The sequence below is a fragment of the Candida margitis genome (genome assembly GCF_024628925.1).
Source record: "Candida margitis strain CBS 14175 chromosome Unknown scaffold33, whole genome shotgun sequence".
Taxonomy (NCBI): Eukaryota; Fungi; Ascomycota; class Pichiomycetes; order Serinales; family Debaryomycetaceae; genus Lodderomyces; species Lodderomyces margitis.
Genome location: NW_026261796.1, coordinates 98,234 through 119,018, shown reverse-complemented (window position 1 = coordinate 119,018; position 20,785 = coordinate 98,234). Strand labels below are relative to the sequence as shown.

The 20,785-nt window shown below is 38.0% G+C and overlaps 9 protein-coding genes across 9 annotated transcripts; 4 read left to right on the top strand and 5 right to left on the bottom strand. All coding sequences in view use genetic code 12, as the record gives it.

The window, feature by feature from the left end:
- Nucleotides 1–172: 172 nt before the first annotated feature.
- Nucleotides 173–1,501, top strand: CANMA_002000 (ubiquinol--cytochrome-c reductase subunit; the record flags this gene model as incomplete). Its single annotated transcript, XM_051814022.1, has 1 exon — nt 173–1,501. One exon carries the CDS (start codon nt 173–175, stop codon nt 1,499–1,501), a length of 1,329 nt encoding a protein of 442 aa, XP_051672430.1.
- A 272-nt stretch (nt 1,502–1,773) lies between these two features.
- Nucleotides 1,774–3,102, bottom strand: CAG1 (guanine nucleotide-binding protein subunit alpha; the record flags this gene model as incomplete). Its single annotated transcript, XM_051814021.1, has 1 exon — nt 1,774–3,102. The coding sequence occupies one exon, from the start codon at nt 3,100–3,102 to the stop codon at nt 1,774–1,776; it is 1,329 nt and encodes a 442-aa protein (XP_051672429.1).
- A 1,304-nt stretch (nt 3,103–4,406) lies between these two features.
- Nucleotides 4,407–4,862, top strand: YNK1 (nucleoside diphosphate kinase; the record flags this gene model as incomplete). Its single annotated transcript, XM_051814020.1, has 1 exon — nt 4,407–4,862. The coding sequence occupies one exon, from the start codon at nt 4,407–4,409 to the stop codon at nt 4,860–4,862; it is 456 nt and encodes a 151-aa protein (XP_051672428.1).
- Nucleotides 4,863–5,121: 259 nt separating this feature from the next.
- CANMA_001997 (SAGA complex subunit) lies at nt 5,122–7,218 on the top strand (the record flags this gene model as incomplete). The annotated part of the gene is made up of 1 exon (XM_051814016.1): nt 5,122–7,218. One exon carries the CDS (start codon nt 5,122–5,124, stop codon nt 7,216–7,218), a length of 2,097 nt encoding a protein of 698 aa, XP_051672427.1.
- Nucleotides 7,219–7,343: 125 nt separating this feature from the next.
- On the bottom strand, nt 7,344–9,449 carry GYP8 (Gyp8p; the record flags this gene model as incomplete). The annotated part of the gene is made up of 1 exon (XM_051814015.1): nt 7,344–9,449. One exon carries the CDS (start codon nt 9,447–9,449, stop codon nt 7,344–7,346), a length of 2,106 nt encoding a protein of 701 aa, XP_051672426.1.
- Nucleotides 9,450–10,100: 651 nt separating this feature from the next.
- Nucleotides 10,101–11,354, top strand: CANMA_001995 (uncharacterized protein; the record flags this gene model as incomplete). Its single annotated transcript, XM_051814014.1, has 1 exon — nt 10,101–11,354. The coding sequence occupies one exon, from the start codon at nt 10,101–10,103 to the stop codon at nt 11,352–11,354; it is 1,254 nt and encodes a 417-aa protein (XP_051672425.1).
- A 189-nt stretch (nt 11,355–11,543) lies between these two features.
- On the bottom strand, nt 11,544–12,497 carry GRE3 (trifunctional aldehyde reductase/xylose reductase/glucose 1-dehydrogenase (NADP(+)); the record flags this gene model as incomplete). Its single annotated transcript, XM_051814013.1, has 1 exon — nt 11,544–12,497. One exon carries the CDS (start codon nt 12,495–12,497, stop codon nt 11,544–11,546), a length of 954 nt encoding a protein of 317 aa, XP_051672424.1.
- Nucleotides 12,498–14,345: 1,848 nt separating this feature from the next.
- CANMA_001993 (uncharacterized protein) lies at nt 14,346–15,762 on the bottom strand (the record flags this gene model as incomplete). The annotated part of the gene is made up of 3 exons (XM_051814012.1): nt 14,346–14,539; nt 14,828–15,435; nt 15,503–15,762. The coding sequence occupies 3 exons, from the start codon at nt 15,760–15,762 to the stop codon at nt 14,346–14,348; spliced, it is 1,062 nt and encodes a 353-aa protein (XP_051672423.1).
- A 2,115-nt stretch (nt 15,763–17,877) lies between these two features.
- MIG1 (transcription factor) lies at nt 17,878–19,989 on the bottom strand (the record flags this gene model as incomplete). The annotated part of the gene is made up of 1 exon (XM_051814011.1): nt 17,878–19,989. One exon carries the CDS (start codon nt 19,987–19,989, stop codon nt 17,878–17,880), a length of 2,112 nt encoding a protein of 703 aa, XP_051672422.1.
- Between the last annotated feature and the right edge of the window lie 796 nt (nt 19,990–20,785).

Below are 20,785 nucleotides of genomic sequence, written 5' to 3'. Positions count from 1 at the left end.
AAATCTTTCTTTGGCTTTGGAAAAGGACATTGATACAGTCTTTATAGAACCACCCATTCAACTAAACCAACAACACCCACTGTGCAACAAACTCGTGTTATCATCGCCTTGTCAGTTGTTGAATAGTAACATAAAAAGGGAAACTAATATAAAAGACTACACTTTAACTGCAATGATTCGTGGCTCATCAGTATTGAAAAACGTTACCGCACGTCGATTCTTATCAAGTGGTACCAAGTACACCACCTTGTCCAATGGTATCACTGTTGCCACTGAAACTATTCCAAGTGCACAACATTCATCTGTAGGATTGTACTTTTCCGCTGGTTCAAGATCAGAACACCCATACAACAACGGTGTATCTGCATTGTCAGCCACTGTTCTTTCACAACAACACAATGCTTCCACCGATGGAGTCGTTGTAAGTGCTCACAATGGAAGAGAATTTAACGGTGTTGTTGCCGAAACCACCAATGACAACATTGAAGCTGCCGGAAAATTGCTTTCAACCATTGCAACCAATGCCGAGGAGATTATTTCTAAATCTGATTATCAACTTGGTAAACAATTTTTGATCAATCAATCCAACGCTCTTGAAGCAAACCCAAGATCAAGGGTGATGAGTCACTTGGCTGCTTCAGCATACCAAGGTTACTCATTGGGTTTACCAAAATTGGGTACCGAAGAGTCTATCTCCAACTTGGAACAACAAGATTCATTACGTCACTTGTCGAAGCACTTGGTCAACAACAACATTATTGTCTCAGCTGCAGGTAACTTTGACCACGATAAATTGGTCAATGCCATTGAATCCAACTTGAAGGTAGCTGAAGGTGTTAGACCAGAAAAGAAGCCAGCTTCATTCTTGGGATCAGAAGTTAGAATGAGAGATGACACCATGCCAAAAGCATACATTTCCATTGCTGTTCACGGTGAAGGATTGAACTCACCAGACTTGTACACTGCCAAAGTTGCTGCTAAGATCTTTGGTAACTTTAATGCTCACTCGCCAAAAGCTCATTACAAATCTTCTAAATTGTCATCAATCGTTCAAGAATACAACATTGTTGAAAGTTATACCCACTTCTCCAAGTCGTTGTCCGATCACGGATTGTGGGGATTCTATGCTGAAATCCCAGACAGATTCACCATTGATGATTTCTGCCATTTCACATTGAAACAATGGAACAGATTGTCCATTTCTATTAGTGAGGCTGAGGTAGCCAGAGCCAAAGCACAAGTCAAGTCTCACCTTTTGAGAGAATTGACTCACTCAAAACGTGTCACTACCCACATAGCTAGAAACATCTTGGCTACCGGACACGAAACTTCAATCACTGAAGCTTTCCAAAAGATTGATGCTATCACTGTTGCTGATGTTAAGAGATGGGGTCAAAACAAGGTCTGGGATAGAGATATCGTTATCTCGGGTACTGGTTTGATTGAAGATTTGTTGGACTACAACAGAAACAGAAACGAAATGGCCATGATGAGATGGTAGATGTTTGAAAAGACACCAGGAGGAGAGAGAAAGAGAGGGGAATCTGACATGTGTAGATGTATTTAATATACGAGTATTGATTTATCATGCAATTTCAGTGTAAGAGTAGGTGCATGAAAGAGTGGTTCACAAAACGACCATTAATATTATAGAGCTGATGGCTGTACATCGTAATGGAATATACTGCCATTTGAAGGTACACAATTATCATGGTAAACAACAGTTGGTAACTGCGGGTGGAGGAAGATCTTGCAACAAAAATTAGCTGGAACTCACATGATACCACTCTTTTTCAAATTCAGCTGAATGACGATATCAGCAACTGCACTCAACACAAACTTCATAGATTTTGTATCAGTGGCACAAGTTCGATGAATATAGATTGGTTTATTGGTGCGATTCATCTTTAAGAAGTTTGTTTCAAAGAATTTGATGGCTTCATTAACATCATCATTCTTACCAGTATAATCAGGGAAATAGTTCTTCAACGGGTTCCTCTTGATTTTTTCTTCAAAAAGGTCAATCTTGTTCAAAAATAGAATGAATGGCGTATTGGCGAACCATTTGGAATTGCAAAGCTGATCAAACAAAATGATTGATTCATGCATACGATTGACCCGTTCATCTTCAAACAACATTTGGTCATATTCATTAATCGCAAGAACAAATAAAATAGCAGTTATATCGTCAAAACAATGGATCCATTTTTTACGTTCACTTCGTTGACCACCAGCGTCCAATACTTTAAACTGGAATGAATTAATGGTGAAATTGGTTTCAGTAATCCCCGTGGTTTTAATTCTTCCTTTCAAAATATCCAAGTCAGAACTCAAATAACTGGGGTCAGCGAAATTGAAAACATTATCGAAATAGTACTCAGCACTACTTTCAAATTGGAATTCGTTTGATCGTTCAAAACATTTCTTGATACCTGAGTCGTTGGTCCATAGTTGACGAATCGCTTCAGCAACATCGTGCCGAGGGTAGCGAGATTGTTCATTGAAATTACTACCACCGGCTTGTGGTATTTCTGACAACACTCCATGTCTAATTTCGGGATCGATTTCATCAACATTTGTCGTAGTGTCGTCATCGGTGTCAGGACTATCTAAAAACTCCACTACTCCAGTACTATTCAATTTCCGCTTCATTTTGGTCTTTTCGTCATACTTCAAGATGTAGTCATTCAAGAAATTAGTTCCACCGGCGATGCTTGTATCTATCTGAGTCAAGGCATCACTCCTCAATACACAGCGCTTGAATGGAATCAATGGGTTATTTGACTGGTCACAATCTAGAGGGATTTTCAATTTCCGTGCCTGAATGATTAGGATCTTCATACTTTGAATCACGTCACACCAAATGATGTTGGAGTATTGCATTCGCTCTTGTTGGGTGAAGCCACCCTTGTGCAACAACTTGAGCTGCTTCAAAACGGTTGATTTTCCACTTTCTCCAGCTCCCAATAATAGCAATTTAACACCATTTTTTGCGTTTGCTTTATTCAATTGCAACGATTGTTCTATGGCATCATTTATTTGCTTGTCTTGCAAAAATGGATCCTGTTCATCCTCGATAGGCGTACTTGCACCGCAACCCATATCTAGATACGTAGAAAGATGTTGCTAAATGTGCGTCGAATAGGGGTTTGATCAGTTTAATTGGTCCTGATACCTAGTTTTCTACCGAGTCGAGCTAGCAATGGGGAAAGGAGTGGTTTATGATTGATTATCGAACCTACATGGAAAAAGAAAAGAGTGTTACAGAACAAGGCACAACAAATAGAAGTAGCAAATGAAACGCTTTGGTTGAATAGCCTTGCGATTGTAGGAAAAAGCTTAGCTTTGTTGGGAGATAATACTTTTACTATTTACATCCTTGGTAAATTTATTTTCTTGTGTAAAAAAATATGTTGCAAAATGTGTTTCAAATTTACCAATTAGGGAAACGTACACATAGTTGTCATTTGCTTTCAGGTACATGCCGCTACAATGACTTTGAAACCGACTGCAAGGCAACACAGACGCTAATAGGCGCACGGATTCACAAAAGCTACACTTCTGAAAAGGTTATTTTCATGCGGTCAAGTACAACTTTTTTGTATTCATGTGAATGAACGGAGCTGTTTACAGAATTGCTCTGAGGGAGCATAGATATGATTGCGACTAATCTCCATCCATGGTGTAGTGTATAGAAACTTTAAGAAGAATGGACAAGCGATTTCATAAAAGAATTCGGCAATCCAGGAGGAGTATAATAAGTAACCTTATGGTAGAACAGTCACTCCTAACTTTCAAATTTAAGCCACCTAGAAACATCCTACGGCGATCAACAGATGGAAAATTTTGTACAATGCCAATTGCAACTTTTTGCAATCAGGATGCGTGAATTTAATCTAATGTCGCAAATACAAATGCGACACAATGCTTATGACTTCTGTGGCTTTCCAAAGCAGGGCACAAAGACTTAGAGACCATTGTAACCCAAACAAGTAGGAATTGAGGATCGACGTTTTGCAGAGCTATTTGTTTTGTTTAGCTATCATTTCTTAAGAACGACTCTTTATGCGTTGCAATTCAAATTACAGGCCCACGTTTCTTGACGAAAGCCAATTTTTAATGTGTTCACTACTCAGTCACCTAGTTAGTTGAAAATTATACACAGAGCCAATGGATGCATATCTAAATTAATCCACCTTTAATAAGCATTCGTGTCTCAGCCACAGGGTTTTATTCAAACTGGTTAACTTCATCAATTCAACATCAACAAAACAACAGTGGGAATTTTGAAAAGAATTTTGCGCAACCAATTGGAAATCAAAAATTTTTCAACAAAAAATTTTCACATTTTCCCTTTTCCTTTTCCTTTTCCTTTTCTTCCAACTCAATTCCTAATCAATTCAATCATGTCAGACGAAAGAACTTTTATTGCTATCAAGCCAGACGGTGTCCAAAGAGGTTTAATTTCCGCTATCCTCGGTAGATTCGAAAACAGAGGTTACAAGTTGGTTGCTATCAAATTGACCCAACCAACCGAATCCTTGTTGAGAACTCACTACGAAGATTTGCAATCCAAGCCATTCTTCCCATCATTGTTGAGCTACATGTTGAGTGGTCCAGTTTTGGCTACTGTTTGGGAAGGTAAAGATGTTGTTAAGCAAGGTAGAGCTATCTTGGGTGCTACTAACCCATTGCAAAGTGCTCCAGGTACCATCAGAGGTGACTACGCTGTTGACATGGGTAGAAACGTCTGCCACGGTTCTGACTCTGTTGAATCTGCCAAGAAGGAAATTGACTTGTGGTTCAAGAAGGAAGAATTGGTTGAATACAAGCCAGCTTTGTTCAGTTGGATCTACGAATAGATGTGTTGTGTTACAGGAAATATAGTAGTTTGATATATATATATATATAACGCAATTACTTTGTAAAAACTGTTGAAGCTGTAGTAATCTGTAGCTCTACTCCTCTTCTCCTTGTGGAGTTTGAAAAACAAGAAAAAAAATTAAACTGTGCAAAATAAAGGCAGGCGAAATCGCGTACAAAGACCAAATTAGGTCCTTACACACACCAAGTCAATCTCGAGAGAAATTGCCACTACCAGTCATTCACTTTAAATAAACGATGGCATCAATTGAACAAGATGATTTATTCAATGCCGAAGATGATGAGATGGAAGATGAATATCAAGACAATGAAAATAGTCAGGATTACGATATGGAGCCGGACGAAAATCAGCTAGAGGATGTTAATAACCACGAAGACGAAGACATGATGGATGGCGAGGAGGATGAAATGGACGATGAAGACGAAGACGAGGGATCTGAAGATGGGGATGAAGGGGGAGATGAGGAAGACGATGAGGAGGAAGAGGAGGATGAAGAAGAAGAAATGGAAGTAGGTGGTGAAGACAAGGAAGGCGATGCAAATACCGGGGGCGAAGGCGAAAGCGATGCCAAAGTTGAAGCAAAGGAAGAAATCAGAGAGAATAAGGCAGTTGACCATGATGGTAAAACAACCGAGGAGCAGATTCGCGAACAGAGTGAAGACACTGCTCAAAACGAGAAAGTTGAGGCACTTGAAACTGAAGAAAACCAACAGGATGTACATCCTGATGCCACTCAAGAGGATTCCACGCCAAAACAGTCACAGGATACACATATAGGCTCAGAGACGCCCAAATCGTTGTCAACAGAACCAACAAGGGAGGAACTAATCAAAGACGTTGAAGAATCAGAAACGAGTCTCACATTTAGAGAACAAATCATCGCCAAAGCACGCAAGGCCACTGATTTCGATATAATCCCTCAAGTTGCCATCCCATATACATCACAATGCCATGCATTAGCATTTACACAAGGGCCCAAATGGATTCTCACTGGTGGTGAAGATGGATTTATACGAAAGTACGATTTTATACAATCAGTTGAAGGTAAAGCACCATTGACGATGGCACAAAAACACAACTTGACCGATTCATTATCCAATGGTGGTGTGATTTGTTCCTATTGGGAGAATGAACAACCATTGACTCGAAAGCAATTGATGAAACAAAATCCTAAACTAAAAGATTCCGATTTTTCAACAGGGAGTGTATCATATGAACCAAAAGTTAATCCAGTATATGCACTAGAAGCGGAACGTAATGGATTATGGTGTTTATCGGGGCTATTGTCGGGTGGAATAAGTCTTTACACGATGCGATATAATGAAGGCACAATTCATCATTATTTCAACCATGGAACTTCGCAGTATCGACGAAGGGGCCATACTGATGCTGTCAGTGCATTGAGATTGAACCAGGAACAAGATAGGTTCCTCAGTGGGTCGTGGGATAAGACTATTAGAGAGTGGGATTTGAATACGGGGAAAACTATAACAGAATTTCTACCTTCATCGGGCCAAATCTCAAATATCGAATATCGCCCTGACGGATTGGAAGATGTTAGTTTTACTGTAAGTGAAGATACAGAGAACAGCGGTAGAAACTCCCACAAGGGAAATAAAGAGGATGAAGAGGATGATGATGTAGACTCATTATTTGGTGACAGTGATGAAGAGGACGAAAAGGATAAAGAACCACCAAAAGATCAAGATGAAGACAAAAGATCATCTCCGAAGGAAGCTCAATCAAAGTCACATTTAAATTCTGATATATTCATGAGTTCAAGCATCGATGGCACCATAAACATATGGGACATTCGTTTAAACCAACCCGTAATCCGTTTAGGTGTACCCGAGGGGACGCCACCTTGGTGCATGTCACTGACATGGTCCAACGACGGAGACTTTATTTATGCTGGTCGACGCAACTCGACAATTGAAGAGTTATCAATCAAGATGCCACACAAACGATCAATTTCTGGTCATCATAAAGATACCATGATCCCTAATGTTTCCAAATTGTTACAATTCCCCAAAATCAGTGGTCCTGTTAGTGCATTGAGTACTATGCCCAATAAGGATTTCCTATTGTGTGGATCGAATGATAATATCCGGTTGTATAATTTACGCCTTTATGATGATTTGAATAATCTGGAGGTTAATTTGAAAAAACAAGCGACGCCATTCTTGATTGTTCCCGGCCATCATGGAGGTATGTTGTCGCAGTTGTATGTAGATGAAACTGGTAGGTTTATGGTTAGTGCTAGTGGGTATCGAGGTTGGGGACATGGTCAATACACTGATACGGTATTAATTTACGAAATAGACTTTGAATAAAGATATAATAAGATCAAATAAATAAATTAAAGATAGAAGTACAGAATTTATGAATTAAATAAAGGGGGACAGGGGTGGACGGGGCCATTGTGATGTGGTGTTTGCGCAGACAGTTTGATTTTTTACTATTCAAACCCATATATTGTATTTTGTAACGTTCCAGTACCAACTTGAAATACATTCCTCGGAGGGATAGTAGTTGTAGTTCCAGTAAACATCCTACCAATAAATGAACCAACATTGGCTAAATTTTCCTTAACTTCATTGATAATCACTTGACCCAGTAGAATCTGCTTATAATCGTAATTCCTCGTGATTATTAAATGAATGAAAACACCAATGATTCCCACCGTAATGGAAACCTTGTAGACATTACTCCATTTAACCCACGTCCAGGACCTTCTTTTAGTGGACTTCTCTCTGTCGTCGTCGTTGGTACTGTCTTCTTCAGAGGATGTGAATATTGATTTAAATAATCGTGATGATGTGAATTTATGGATCGATTGAGATGTGTTGAGAGTTAAGGATGAGCTAAGGGAGTTTAGATTGGAGCTTTCAATATCGGACTCGTCTTCATATGAAGACAGAAGTGAGTTGTGCAATAGTTCCTCCTCCTCTTGTTGTTTGAGTATTTGTTGTTGTTGTTGTAATTCATCAAGAACTTGCTTGCTGATTTCATCGTCTTGAGTACGTATCAACTCTGCCAAGTCATTTTCGCTTGAAAATAATAAGCTGTATTTGGCGCCATTTTGGTTGGATGTAGCCGATGACGTAGTCATTAGAACCGAATGCTGGTTATACTCATTAAACCATTTGTGCCAAGTTTGATCATGGTTGGCTAGTTTTTCCATGGGGTACGCCTCGTAAATTTCTTTTGCCTTGTTTAATATTCTTGTTAAATTGGAATCAGTCAACTCGTCAAATAGTCTCGTCGGCGAAAGATGAGTGTGAACTAAATCATAATCAATCAAGGTAAAATCCTCTTGCTCTGGATCCAATTTCAATGCATCCCAAATTTTAGGTTTCAAAGTTATTATTGACGATGCATAAATGTAAATATTTATAAGCACGGTATTATTATTCAACACCATATCCCAAATGTGCAAGATATGTGATAAACTGGCCAAGTCATGTGAATAAAATGTCAAGATAGATGATAATGGTTGGAAAAATTTGTAGTCAAAATGTCCATTTAGTGTTTGATAAGAGCTTGATGTTTGTTTAATCAATTGAAACAATTGCTTATCAACTGATTCGATTATTGCTGGTATCAACCGCAAATGATCAACCGACAAGTTGATATCAGTAACCATGAAGTCTCTCAAGTGGAGCACTGTCAACTTTTCTAGTAGTTTAAACGCCAAGTCTTGATTGATATCTTCTTCTATTAGTTCATTATGATTGGCTTTGTAACAAACGAGCAAGATAATACTGGCAATATCATGATAACCCTGATAATAATTTAAACTAGGATATTTCCTTAGCACTTTTATAATCAAATTTGACAAAATCTTTTTCAATGAATTAATGTCTGACGTACTTAGTATGGTTGCAAATGATGAACCTTTTTCCAATTGTTCACTTATTTCAGTCGATGATGTCACTGAAGACGAAGAAGACGATGCCATGGCCGGTATGGAAGTATTATGAACAACCGATTGTATATGATTCAATATTGTAAACGATCGCTGTATATCCAATTTGACTTGATCTTCATCCTTATGCGGTGGTAGATCAATGCTGTTCAAATTCTCCAACAAGGATTCCGGTGAAAATGTGGAAACAGTGGGGCATGCAGGACTTGACAATAACGACGTAGAAGGAGCTGTATCTGTTGAAGTCACCCCCAAGTATCGACACCACGTATCAGCCCTATCTTTTCCACCTTCATCTTGATCTTGGTCTTCCTTTTCATTTTCATTTTCTTCTTGTTCACTCTTTATTGTTGAATCAACATCCTTAATCAGGTCACCGTCAATTCCCAATGCATCATATATCGCCTCTTCTTGTTCCTTTTCTATGGACCGATGTATTGCTTCCATGCTGTCTTGCCTTAGCTGCTGTATAAATGACTCCTCCAACGGCCCTTGTAATCTTTTCAATGCCGCTTCTCCATCCATATGTACCCAGTTGTCATGGTGCGAACTTGAAGAAGAAGACGACGACGACGACCTAGAAGATACATTGGGTGTCGTTGAATACGACTCAACTGATACTTCTGAGTGACTCATGTTGGTATTTTTTCTTTCCTGTGGTTATAACAAAAGTAACTCTGTGTATGTGATCTAGCAAGTAGTCATCAAAAAGGTGATGATGTAATGGTGGAGATTGTTTTTAATATTGTGATGTGGTGAGTGAATTGAAAAGAGGAGAGAGATGAGATAAGATGGGGATAGTAGCAGTAGTTGTAAAGTTCTGTTGATGTATGTTTATATGGTTGTTTTGTTGCTAATGGTATATATGCGTTTGTATATTTCTATGTTTATTGAGATTGAGATTGAGATTGAGATTGGAGGTTTTATTATCTTTTTATCTCATTTGGAAATAAATTCATTTTTTTTTATTTCGTTTTGTTTCTTTCTCTCTTTGCTCTCTCTCTTTGCTGTGTCTCTGTTTTGTTCTCTCTTACTTTACTTTTGTTAGTCCGTTTTTTAATCTCAGCTCTTGTTATCAAATACACTACTCTCTATTTATTTACTACTCCTCAAAGTATCTCAACCACAGTGGCATTTGTTCTCTATTTTATTTTTTGTTTTTTTTTTTTTCTGTGCAATTCTGGGGAAAGGGAAAACAAGCACCAGATAAAACTTTTAACCAAAGGACACTCTAACTCAATTGAATACACTAGAAAGAGACAGATAGAGAGACAGCAACAGAGAGATATGTCAATTATTAAAAAAGTAGAACCAGTATCGGACAAGATTGAAATAACTTGGGCTGAGGAGGACGATGTACCATTATCTACTTACCACAACATCTGGCTTCGGGATAATTGTCATTGTTCACAATGTTACTATCCATTAACCAAACAACGGTTACTCAATTCTGCCACCATTGATTTAGGAATCAAGGCTAAGCTGATCAACCACGACGGCAATACAGTTACAATTATCTGGGATAATGGCACTGGTAATGGCAATGGTGCTGATGCTGATGCTGATGCTGAGCATGAATCTCAATTTGACGCTCATTGGCTTAAAATCCATTCGTATAACCCGAGGTTGATCCCGCTTGATGAAAAGTTGCACGGTGCCAAGACTAAATTGGCCCAGCATCTATGGCAAGTCAAGGATATAGAACTGAATTTGCCTCGTGTTGATTACACTACAGTTATGAACTCATCTGATGAAACTGACCAAGAACAAGCGATTAAAGATTGGAGCTTGAAACTCTGGCAATATGGCTTTTGCTTAATTGATAATGTCCCAGTTACACCTGAAGATACTGAACAACTTTGCCAACAATTGAATTATATTCGTCCTACGCATTATGGGGGGTTTTGGGATTTTACATCTGATTTAGCCAAGGCCGATACGGCATACACCAATTTCGATATTAGTAATCATACTGATGGCACATACTGGCTGAATTCACCGGGGTTACAATTGTTTCATCTCTTGTATCATGACGGTACTGGCGGCACGACATCGTTGGTTGATGCGTTTAAATGTGCAGAAATTATGCGTGACAAATTCCCCCAAAGTTTTGAAGTGTTTACCAGGATCCGCGTGCCAGCTCATTCTGCCGGTGAAGAAAAAGTCTGTATCCAACCCGATACACCACAACCGATTTTCAAATTGGATAACAATGATGACAAGCTGAGTAAAATTATTCAAGTTCGTTGGAATCAAAGTGATCGTTCAACCATGGATTCATGGGATGATCCCGACGATGTAGTGAAGTTTTACCAAGCTATTAAAGACTGGGTTCTGATTATAACTGATCCCGAGAATGAATTGTGGTATCAAATGAGACCAGGCCAATGTTTAATCTTTGATAATTGGCGTGTGTTGCATTCACGTAGTGAATTTACAGGTAAGCGAAGATTATGTGGGGCATATTTAGAAAGAGATGACTTTGTATCGAGATTGAAATTGTTGACGTTGGGCAGAGACGCGGTATTGGATGCAATTTGAGAGCAAATGTAGATAGATAGGTAGGTAAGTAGGTAGGTAGGTAAGAAGATGAACTTGAAAAACGAAAAAGATAAAGAAAGGCCAAGTGGCTATTTAAGAAGAAGAGTATTGATTTAAAATGTATTCACTTTTTTTTTTTTTTTTTAAAAAGGCCAGTCTATATAAAGCTATATGTCCCTTCCCCTTCATCTAAGCAAAGATTGGAATATGATCCCAATCCCAAGGATCATTAAATCTCAACCCTTTATCCAATTTACTAATCTCCTGTAAATCCTCGTTACTCAAATCAAAATCATTAACATTTAAATTTTGTGCCAACCGATCAGGATTATTTGATTTAGGAATAACAGCAATACCACGTTGCGTAGCCCATCGTAACAATACTTGAGCTGGTGATTTCTTGTGCTTATCAGCAATTGATTTCACCGTTTGGTGGTCAAATAAAGTTGGAGTATCCAAGGCTTTTTTACTCTGCAATTCTAAAAATGATTGAGGTCCAAATGAAGAATAACCCGTGATGGCAATGCCCTGCGATTGGACATATTCAACCAATCTAGGTTGTTGTAAATAAGGATGATGCTCAATTTGCAACACTGCTGGTGGGATAGATGCACCTCTTAATAAATCGTAAATTAATGCACCGTTGAAATTGGAAATACCAATAGACTTGACTTTGCCCTTGGCAACCAACGATTCCAAAGCTTTCCATGTATCCAACAAGGGAACATTTTCGTAATGGAACTTATCACCATCGCCACAATAAAACCCAGGGGGGTATTTCTCTTCAATAGGAACAAATTTGAACGCAATAGGGAAATGAATCAAGAATAAATCAAGATAATCCAAATTCAAATCATTCAAGGTCTTGTTTAAAGCAGTTTCAACATTTTTAGGGTCATGATAATTGTTCCATAATTTGGAGACAATAAACAATTCATCACGAGCGACAAGACCTTCATCAATGGCACGATTGATTCCTTGGCCCACTTCTGTTTCGTTACCATAGTCTTGAGCACCATCAAATAATCTGTAACCTACTTTGATTGCATTGTAGATTTGATCGGCTGCGGTATTGTTGGTGACTTTCCAGCATCCAAAGCCAACAATTGGCATTTGGTGTCCTGAATTTAATTTAATACTCATAGTTGTGGCTGGCTAGTTAGTTGTAGTTTTGTAATTGAAATAAAGAATATTAGTTGGAAATTGGTCTGGTATTTATAATGTTTGAGGAGTATATCGATATATATAGGATATACGTCTTGTAAAGTAGTTATTGTTGGGTGTTATTGATTGGGGTTGGAGTAATATATGTATCAATGTATCATCAATATGTGTTTTGTTTTGAATGTATGATCTTACCGAGAGACATCTCCAGGAGACATAAATAGTTACACAAAGATTAAAACGATTGCTATGTTAATGCAATGTAACATCAATTAGGAGTCTCTCCCCCAACAAAAAGTTAGCAGAAGCAGAAGAGTACCTTGCATTGAATAAAGGATATATATACCTTGTGTGTAGGGGGAAGGACCTAGCAAAGGTGTGGTGTGAATGTGACTCAACCAATGAGATATCTCTTTCCCGGTTTTTTTTTTATTTTTGAAAAACTTAAAAGAGTAGTAATAGTAACAATACAATACAAGAATGAAAGTGGGGGAAATGCAATTTGTGATACATCTTTCGGAGTAATTATACAGCAACAGCAACAGCAACAGCAACACCAACACCAACACCAACACCAACACCAACACCAACACCAACACCAACACCAACACCAACACCAACACCAACACCAACACCAACACCAACACCAACACAATACATACCACATACAATCAGAAATAGAATACATAGCACAACCCTGTAATAACTCTTTTGTTACATTAACCAAAACAAAAAATATAAAAAGAGGGGTGTATTATGCAAACCAAAGAGATTATTTGACTTTAGAATGTTGGGGTGAATATAAACACATCTGACTCTAATTACATAACTACAACTACTATTATTCATTGCCAAAAGACCTTCATTTGCCTATCTGAATTGTATTAATAACAATCCAACTACCCAATAAGTCTATTCCTTGTATCTCTTTTCCTCTATGTCTATTGGGTATTTTCCCCACTTTCAGACCAAATGAGACCCATGTTAGTAAAACCAAAAGAAACCAAAAACGTTTATGTCACTTCGATAATTCATGCCCCCCCTTCTTCTCTGTACATATTTACTTACTTGCTTACTTCGCCTCTCCATTTGGGTTTTTATTAAACGCTCAAAAACAACAATGTAAGATATCTGTGTTTTGTGGTAAGTAATATATTACACATACAGTAGTTTATACGGGAGGAGCATATTGCAAAGATGGGGCCATTTTTTGACAAACTCTATCTATTCAAGTAATACAGTCTTTAATTTTGTTTCATACTAGTGCGACATAATTGTTCATACCAACGCGACATAATTGTTCATACCACATTAGTACCCAAAAGAATTTCCGTACCTCTAACCCGATTGAGTCTGATCCTGTAGAATTAGGGCAATTACTTTAAAACTATGGAATAGTATCAGACCAGGATTATTATTATTTTTCTTTTGTTTGAGCCTTTTTTACTGTCTTCTCTCGGGGTTTTTGCAGTCATTTTTCCCAAGCCAAAAGCTGTTTCCTTCCTATTCACAAGGGCCCATAGTTTAGAAAGATCTCCTCTCTAAACAATATGGTATAAAGCTATTAGCATGCCTACAGAAGCCTTGATAGCTTTCTAATGCTATCTTTGCTGTTGCTTCTCTTACCCTTGGAGTTAATTGTTCTTTTCTAGATAAGTTTGACCGCTTGACTTTAGCCTTACACACGGACCAGAACTCTTCAATTGCATTTAGTCCCGGTGAATAAGGAAGCAAAAACACTTACCCCATTCCACTCAGTGCTACTAATAACTGGAGATCGCAACGTTTATGGATGGCTGCGTTGCCAAGTATCAAATACTTGATCTCTTAAAGTGTCTTGTTTGTCTCAATTTCTCTAAGCACGGACTTGACAAATGCAAAGAAATGATTGGCCGTGGTACCAACTCTTGTCTTCTTTTCCGAAACTGTGGTGTTGGAACCGAGTTTTCTCTTCTTGTTAGGAGCAGTTTCGGCTGGAAGTCGAACCTTTAAGTCAACGCATCCTTTGGAAGAGATGGCTCCTAAGAATGATACATTGAGACCTCTGGTGACAAGAATAATCTACCTAACTTGTTCAGATGGATACTTCGGCGATGAAACTTTAAATTTGGGGTCCATGGGGTATATTAGATTACAGCCTTTACGAACTTGACAACTAGCAATGTTATTTAATTCCATTAGAATCACTAAGCGTCAAACATATTTTATAGTATGCATAACTTTACTGACTGTCTTGGTACCTAGTTTAACAGCTTGTCACCTTCAAAGAGATCAAATATCAATAATCTATTGCCCGCATCCTGGCTGACTACACTGAGCTCCATCTTTGTTATCATTACAATAACCATCAATTCCACCGTAAGTATTGAAATAGAACTCCCCATGAACGGCATTTCCTCTGCCAATATCATTATAACCCTCATTATGTCCTGGATTGGGATTTACTGTTGCAGTTGCACAATATTTCCAACCGCCATTATTATGAAAAAAATTGGGAACTTCTTGATCATATTCCCACATTTCCTCCATTCCACGGTCCTGAGAAAGAACTCTATCCAAGTCATGGTTTACATTATCCCTGTTCCAAGTAACATAGTTGACATCGAAGTAGTTCTGTCTGCGTCTGACTCTGCTGCTAATGGTACTACTGTTGAAGTTATCAATGGTATCAACATTGGCTGAGGCTGGCCGGGATTGTACGATATAGGTTGCTAACTCTGTTATATTTTTGATGCCAGTGGTATGGGCGGCTGCATGGCTACCGTAGACAGATTTCCAAGTGATAAGGTTTGCGTTAGCGATAGTAACTTCATCTGCGTCCCTCTTTTCTCCGACTGGTTCTGTATCTGCATCAGATATGTGAAACAATCTGACACTGCTCACACCAGGTACAGAGCTCAATATGTCATTCACCTCACTTAGTGTGTCTGTCTCCCAATGTTCATCAATATGATATTTGCTCAAGTATCCATGTCTATGCACACTTGCTTACGACGACATCTCTTTTGGAATTACCCAAATTGGCTCCTCCTGCAACAGTCAAAGCAAGCCCAATACCACCCACAACAACTATACCAGCAGCTGCATACCAACACTGAGAAGTAGCAATAGCAGCAGTCGTACCACAAGAATTAACCCACCAAAATCCTGCAAGGCCAGCCGCTGCTACCATCATTCCACCAATAGCAGCAGCTGTAAACCAAACCCACCAATTCCTTCTTTCTAAGTAAGCTTTTGTGGACATTAAGTCTTTTCCATAGTTTGGTATCTTCAGTAAAGCCTTGGTAGATTGATGAGATTCGCCATGGTTGACAAACCAATCCGTATTTGTATACAAGACTATGAAGATTATAGTAATAAAAACCGCCACACAAGTCAAAATCTTCACAATCTTGCAAAGCTGGGCGAGTTGTTTTTCCCTATGGTCATCTTTCATCTTGAGAAGACGTTATTGAGGAATTGCTTTTATGATCGCCACGAATGAACTAATTCAGAACAACTAAAAAAGACCAAAGTGTTCTGCAAAGCTGCTCAGTATATATATGGAAAGTTCACCAAAACTTTGGGGCAACCATATTGAACAAAAATCTGGAGAACTAAGCATATTTGGGAGTCTTTCCTATTTTTTTGACGTGCATATGCGCAATCCCGCCCCATGCATACACTTTTTTGAACTGTGTGGACCTATGCATGAAAACAAAAAAGATGATGATGACAATGTGTTGTATTTATTGCACTTGCGTATGAATCTAGGGTGAATAAAAGTGGTGTGATCATGTATGCATGAATAATGTGTACAGTCTTTTTATCTTTGTTTCATACTACTTCATAATATCAGGATTATGCAGCCTTCAACAGTAAACTTTTCAAAATAAAAGTAACTGGTTGTAGATGTGCGAAGTTGATTGTTTACAGCAATTATTTTTGTATATATTAATGAATATGATTAACCTTATTAACCTTGTTGGTAATATTGTCTCGGTGCTTATCGTTAGCTCTACAAGAAGAAAGAAACATCCAGGAAAAGAAAACTTTCCCCATCATCCATCGGCAGCACTAGCTGGAAAGACAGTCCATTCTGTCTCAGGTGTCATGCCCTACATATAGTAATGATATTAAATAGTACATATGCCAACAGTAACTAAAATATGTAGTTTTTGCATTTGATATCATCAACTTTATTTTACTTTAGGTTTAATGTAATATTTATAGATTTCTATTGTCTCATATCTAATTTATTCTCCTTTTCACTTTGTACCAGCCCATGTATCTTGTTGTTATGATCTTTGAATTCTGGCTTTTCTTACTTTACAAGCTACACGGTGACTTTCAATGTTTAATATATACTTCTATAGTAGACCGTATATATACTACGTGCCACAAAAGATATGCCGCTTGATGCTCTATGCTAATTATCTTCCTCATATTTGAAAGCTTTTAGACATATGTGGCTCAAAGGTTTTACTTTTAGTAATTCTCAAACTACTAATTTCTAAATCGTGCCATTTTTCGATGTTTACCGCAGTGGATTTGTAAGAATATATGTATTATTAGTGAAGGAGCTTTTGATTCCATATCTAGACATAAATGTACACCTTTATGTCACCAGTCATTTTTCCTTAACAATATAGGACTTAGAATCACTACGTGTTATTATATTTGGACCCTCAAGGTATTAACTTCTCACATGGTCTTTAGCTGCTACTAGATTAACCATTAAATCAAATACTCACAGAATCTACACATCCCCAGTGTATATAGGCCTTTCTCCTTTTTTTTGTGATTCTTTAACCTTTGTAAGCAATATAGATTGTAAGACTATCGTAAGAATAATTGAACACAAAAACCACATGGCAGTCATAGCCAATATAGAAAGAGCTTTAGGGCTAAAAACTTTGACACAGGTGTAGCCAATACAACGACACCAAACTTTATAAATAGATTTAAAAAATTATCTATCTGGGGATTCGTAACAGGTTTAAGTCTCTACAATTAACTTATTTTGTATAAAATATTGTTCAGTTTTTTTTAAATATGGTTCATTACCTCCCATTACTTTCCACATTTTAGTTTTACCTTCACAAAGAAAAAACCCTTTATATCACCTTCTAGAGTCCTCCGGTCAGACTCCAAAGTGAAGCAATTACCAAGCCCATCCACATATCTGTCTGTGTGTAACTCCAGCTTGAAATTCATTACCCCTTTTAATCTTATATTATGGTTTTCCTTTCCTACCCGAAACAAAACCACATAAAACAAAATTATGTCGCACTGGTTTGAAAATTTATGTCGCGTTGGTATGAAAAATTATGTCACTTTAGTATGAAATAAAAATAAAGACTGTACACAACATTGCTATTTAACTCAACAAGCTACTGACACTCATAGCAGCACTACCATTACCATTGCTATTGCCATTACTGTTGTTCTCTTCACCTTTCTCGCTTATTGTATCTTGATTACTCGTCCCGCTTGTATTTGCACTTCCATTAGGTTTGGGCGTATCTTTCAAGGCAGTAAAACTCAATACTGAACGAATTGGAGGCAATTGCGTACCACTAGTAGCAATACTATCATCCACCTTCTCATTCTGATTCTGACCCTGACTCTGACTGTGCCCCTTCAGTTTCACTTCACCACCATTTGCAATCAATTCCCCCTTGCTATTCTGCGTCAATGAGAGTATACTAGGATGATTAGCCAACTCTTCTGCATGCAATTGTGGTGATTGACTAGGTGTCTGTAATGGAGTTTCATTAGGCGAGATAATAAAACTTGAATTGAATTTGCGGGCATTAGTTAAATGCATCATTGATGATGATGATGCCATATTACTCTGGCTAGGTGTGGTTGATAGAAGTGTTGGTGAATTGGGTCTTGATTTCTTTGCCACATGGTTCAAACCAGAGCCTGTACCATTGTTGTTGTAAAATTCTAAATTTAATGATGTTGACGAACCTTGTTTAGGAATAGTCAAATTCGTCCGGCTTTGTGATTTGGACATTGTGGCACTAGTGGGGAATTTCAATGGAGTCATTCGCGTCAAACTTGAGAAATTCGACAAGTTTGTTGAAGAATTAGATGGTCTGATTTTTCCATTTAATGATGAAAGCGACGTTGTTGAAGAAGATGAACCAGTGTTGAATACTCGAGAGCTGCTGCTATTACTATTATTGTTCTTTGGTTGGAAATATTCATGAAGATTACTAAATGAAGGAACAGCAGTGCTTGCAGAAGTAGACGATGACGTAGTATTGTTTGTATTTGTATTTGTATTTGTATGTGGCTGTGAATGTGATAGTGGAGGTGGCGGCATAGCATTGCATGCTGAGTATGAGGTATCACTATCGGGCGAGGTGCCCAATGATTGTATTGTTGATTCAGGATTACTAAATACTCGTTGGTTTTCAGATAATATACTGGACGAAGATTGTGATTTTTGTATATTGGGGTTACTCTGCAAGTGCTGCTGCTGCTGTTGTTGTTGTTGTAATTGATAATGACGTTGTGGGAATGGTGGTGACACATTAACTGGATTATTGCTATGGCTAATATTATATGATCTTATAGCATCGGATGAAATGGCACGAGAGCTCAAAGTAGGACGTTGATGGTGGTTCAGTTGCTGTTGTTGAAAGTTGGATGCTTCTGCTTGCTGTGTATACAGTGATCCACTATTTTGCATGGTGGTTGGTGATGTAGGGATTGAAAATACAGCTGATCCTTGTTGCTTATAATGCGAGGGAATAATAATATCACGACCTGAAAAGTTGCTCGATGGTGTTTCTGACCTACTTTGCTGCTGCTGTAGTTGTTGCTGGTGCAAGGCTTGTGCTGGAGAGGCCGATGATTCAGGCGTAAATTGAAAGAGTTGCTGCTGCTGTTGCTGTTGTGGTGGTGGTGGCGGCGGTTGCAGTAGTTGTGGTGCTTCTGTCTGCGGTGGTTGTTGTTGAGGTATTACTGGCTGCATGTATCCATTAGCATGAGGTACTAAATATACAGGATATGGTTGATGATAAATTGTGTTACCATTACTGTCAACTGAAACAGGTACAGGCATAGGAGGAGCACTAGCAGCACCGGATGACGAGGGGTACTGATTTACAGCAAGTGGATGGTGTGTTTGTTGATTGGGATGTATACTAATAGGAATGGGCTGAATCATATGTGGATGTGCATGTGGTTGATGAAGTCCATTACCATCGATATTCTTGCCACTTTTTCTCTTTCTTGATGATGGGTTATTGTGAATTCTTAAATGTCTAGTTAATTCATCTGATCGACTAAATCGTTTAGTACATCCGGGGAAAGTACAAGCATGAGGTTTTTCTCCAGTATGAGTTCGAATATGTCTTGTTTGATGTTCTAATCGATGGAAAGCCTTTTCACAAAATGTACATTTGTAAGGTCTGTCTTCCTTGTTTTTCTTTTCCTTTGATGGTGGTGGTATAGTTGTAGCTGTAGATGTCATCCTGGGCGTGTAATATATGCTGTGGGTTGCGGTGGTGGAGTAGGAGAATATATATGTAGTACTGTGTGGCTAAAGCAATATATTTCCTAGTTTCTCTCTTTGGAGTGTGTAGATGTGTGTATGTATGTATGTATGTATGTATGTATGTATGTATGTATTTAGGTTGCTAATACTGAGTCAAAGCAAATGTGAGAAGATGTAAGATGAGAGTGGTTCAAGTCTTTTCTTCTTATTCTGTTTCTTAAAAGGATGATGATTGATGATTGATGAATGAGAATTTTGCTCAATTGAAGATGAACAATAGAAGAACAATAGAAATTGAAGAAAATAAAAAAATAAAAAATAAATAAAACGAACTTACACAAAAGAAACAAATAAAATGAATTAATTTCTTTTTTTGTTTTATTCATTTCTCCGGACAATTACAACATGCAGGTCTATACAGTATTTTTAAGCACATTTTACGATCATATCATATGAGAACAACATACACATAAATATCACAAGAGATTTATAACTCTTTTTCATCAACACTATTAATAGGAAGGTAAGTAAAACAAGTAGTGTTATTTGCTAATAAGAACTCACATAGTGACTCCAGCTTTTGCTCTTTATGTTTTTTTTATACTTCCCTTTTCTTATTGTTAGACAAGTGTGGGGGCACAAAAAGTGGGGGAGAGAGATCTAAAGATAATATCTTAACCATCACATTGTAATTTTACTGCAATATATATATATATATATATATAGCAGAATGATAATCATCGCCACTACCCCTCTCCCTCCCCCTTTCAAG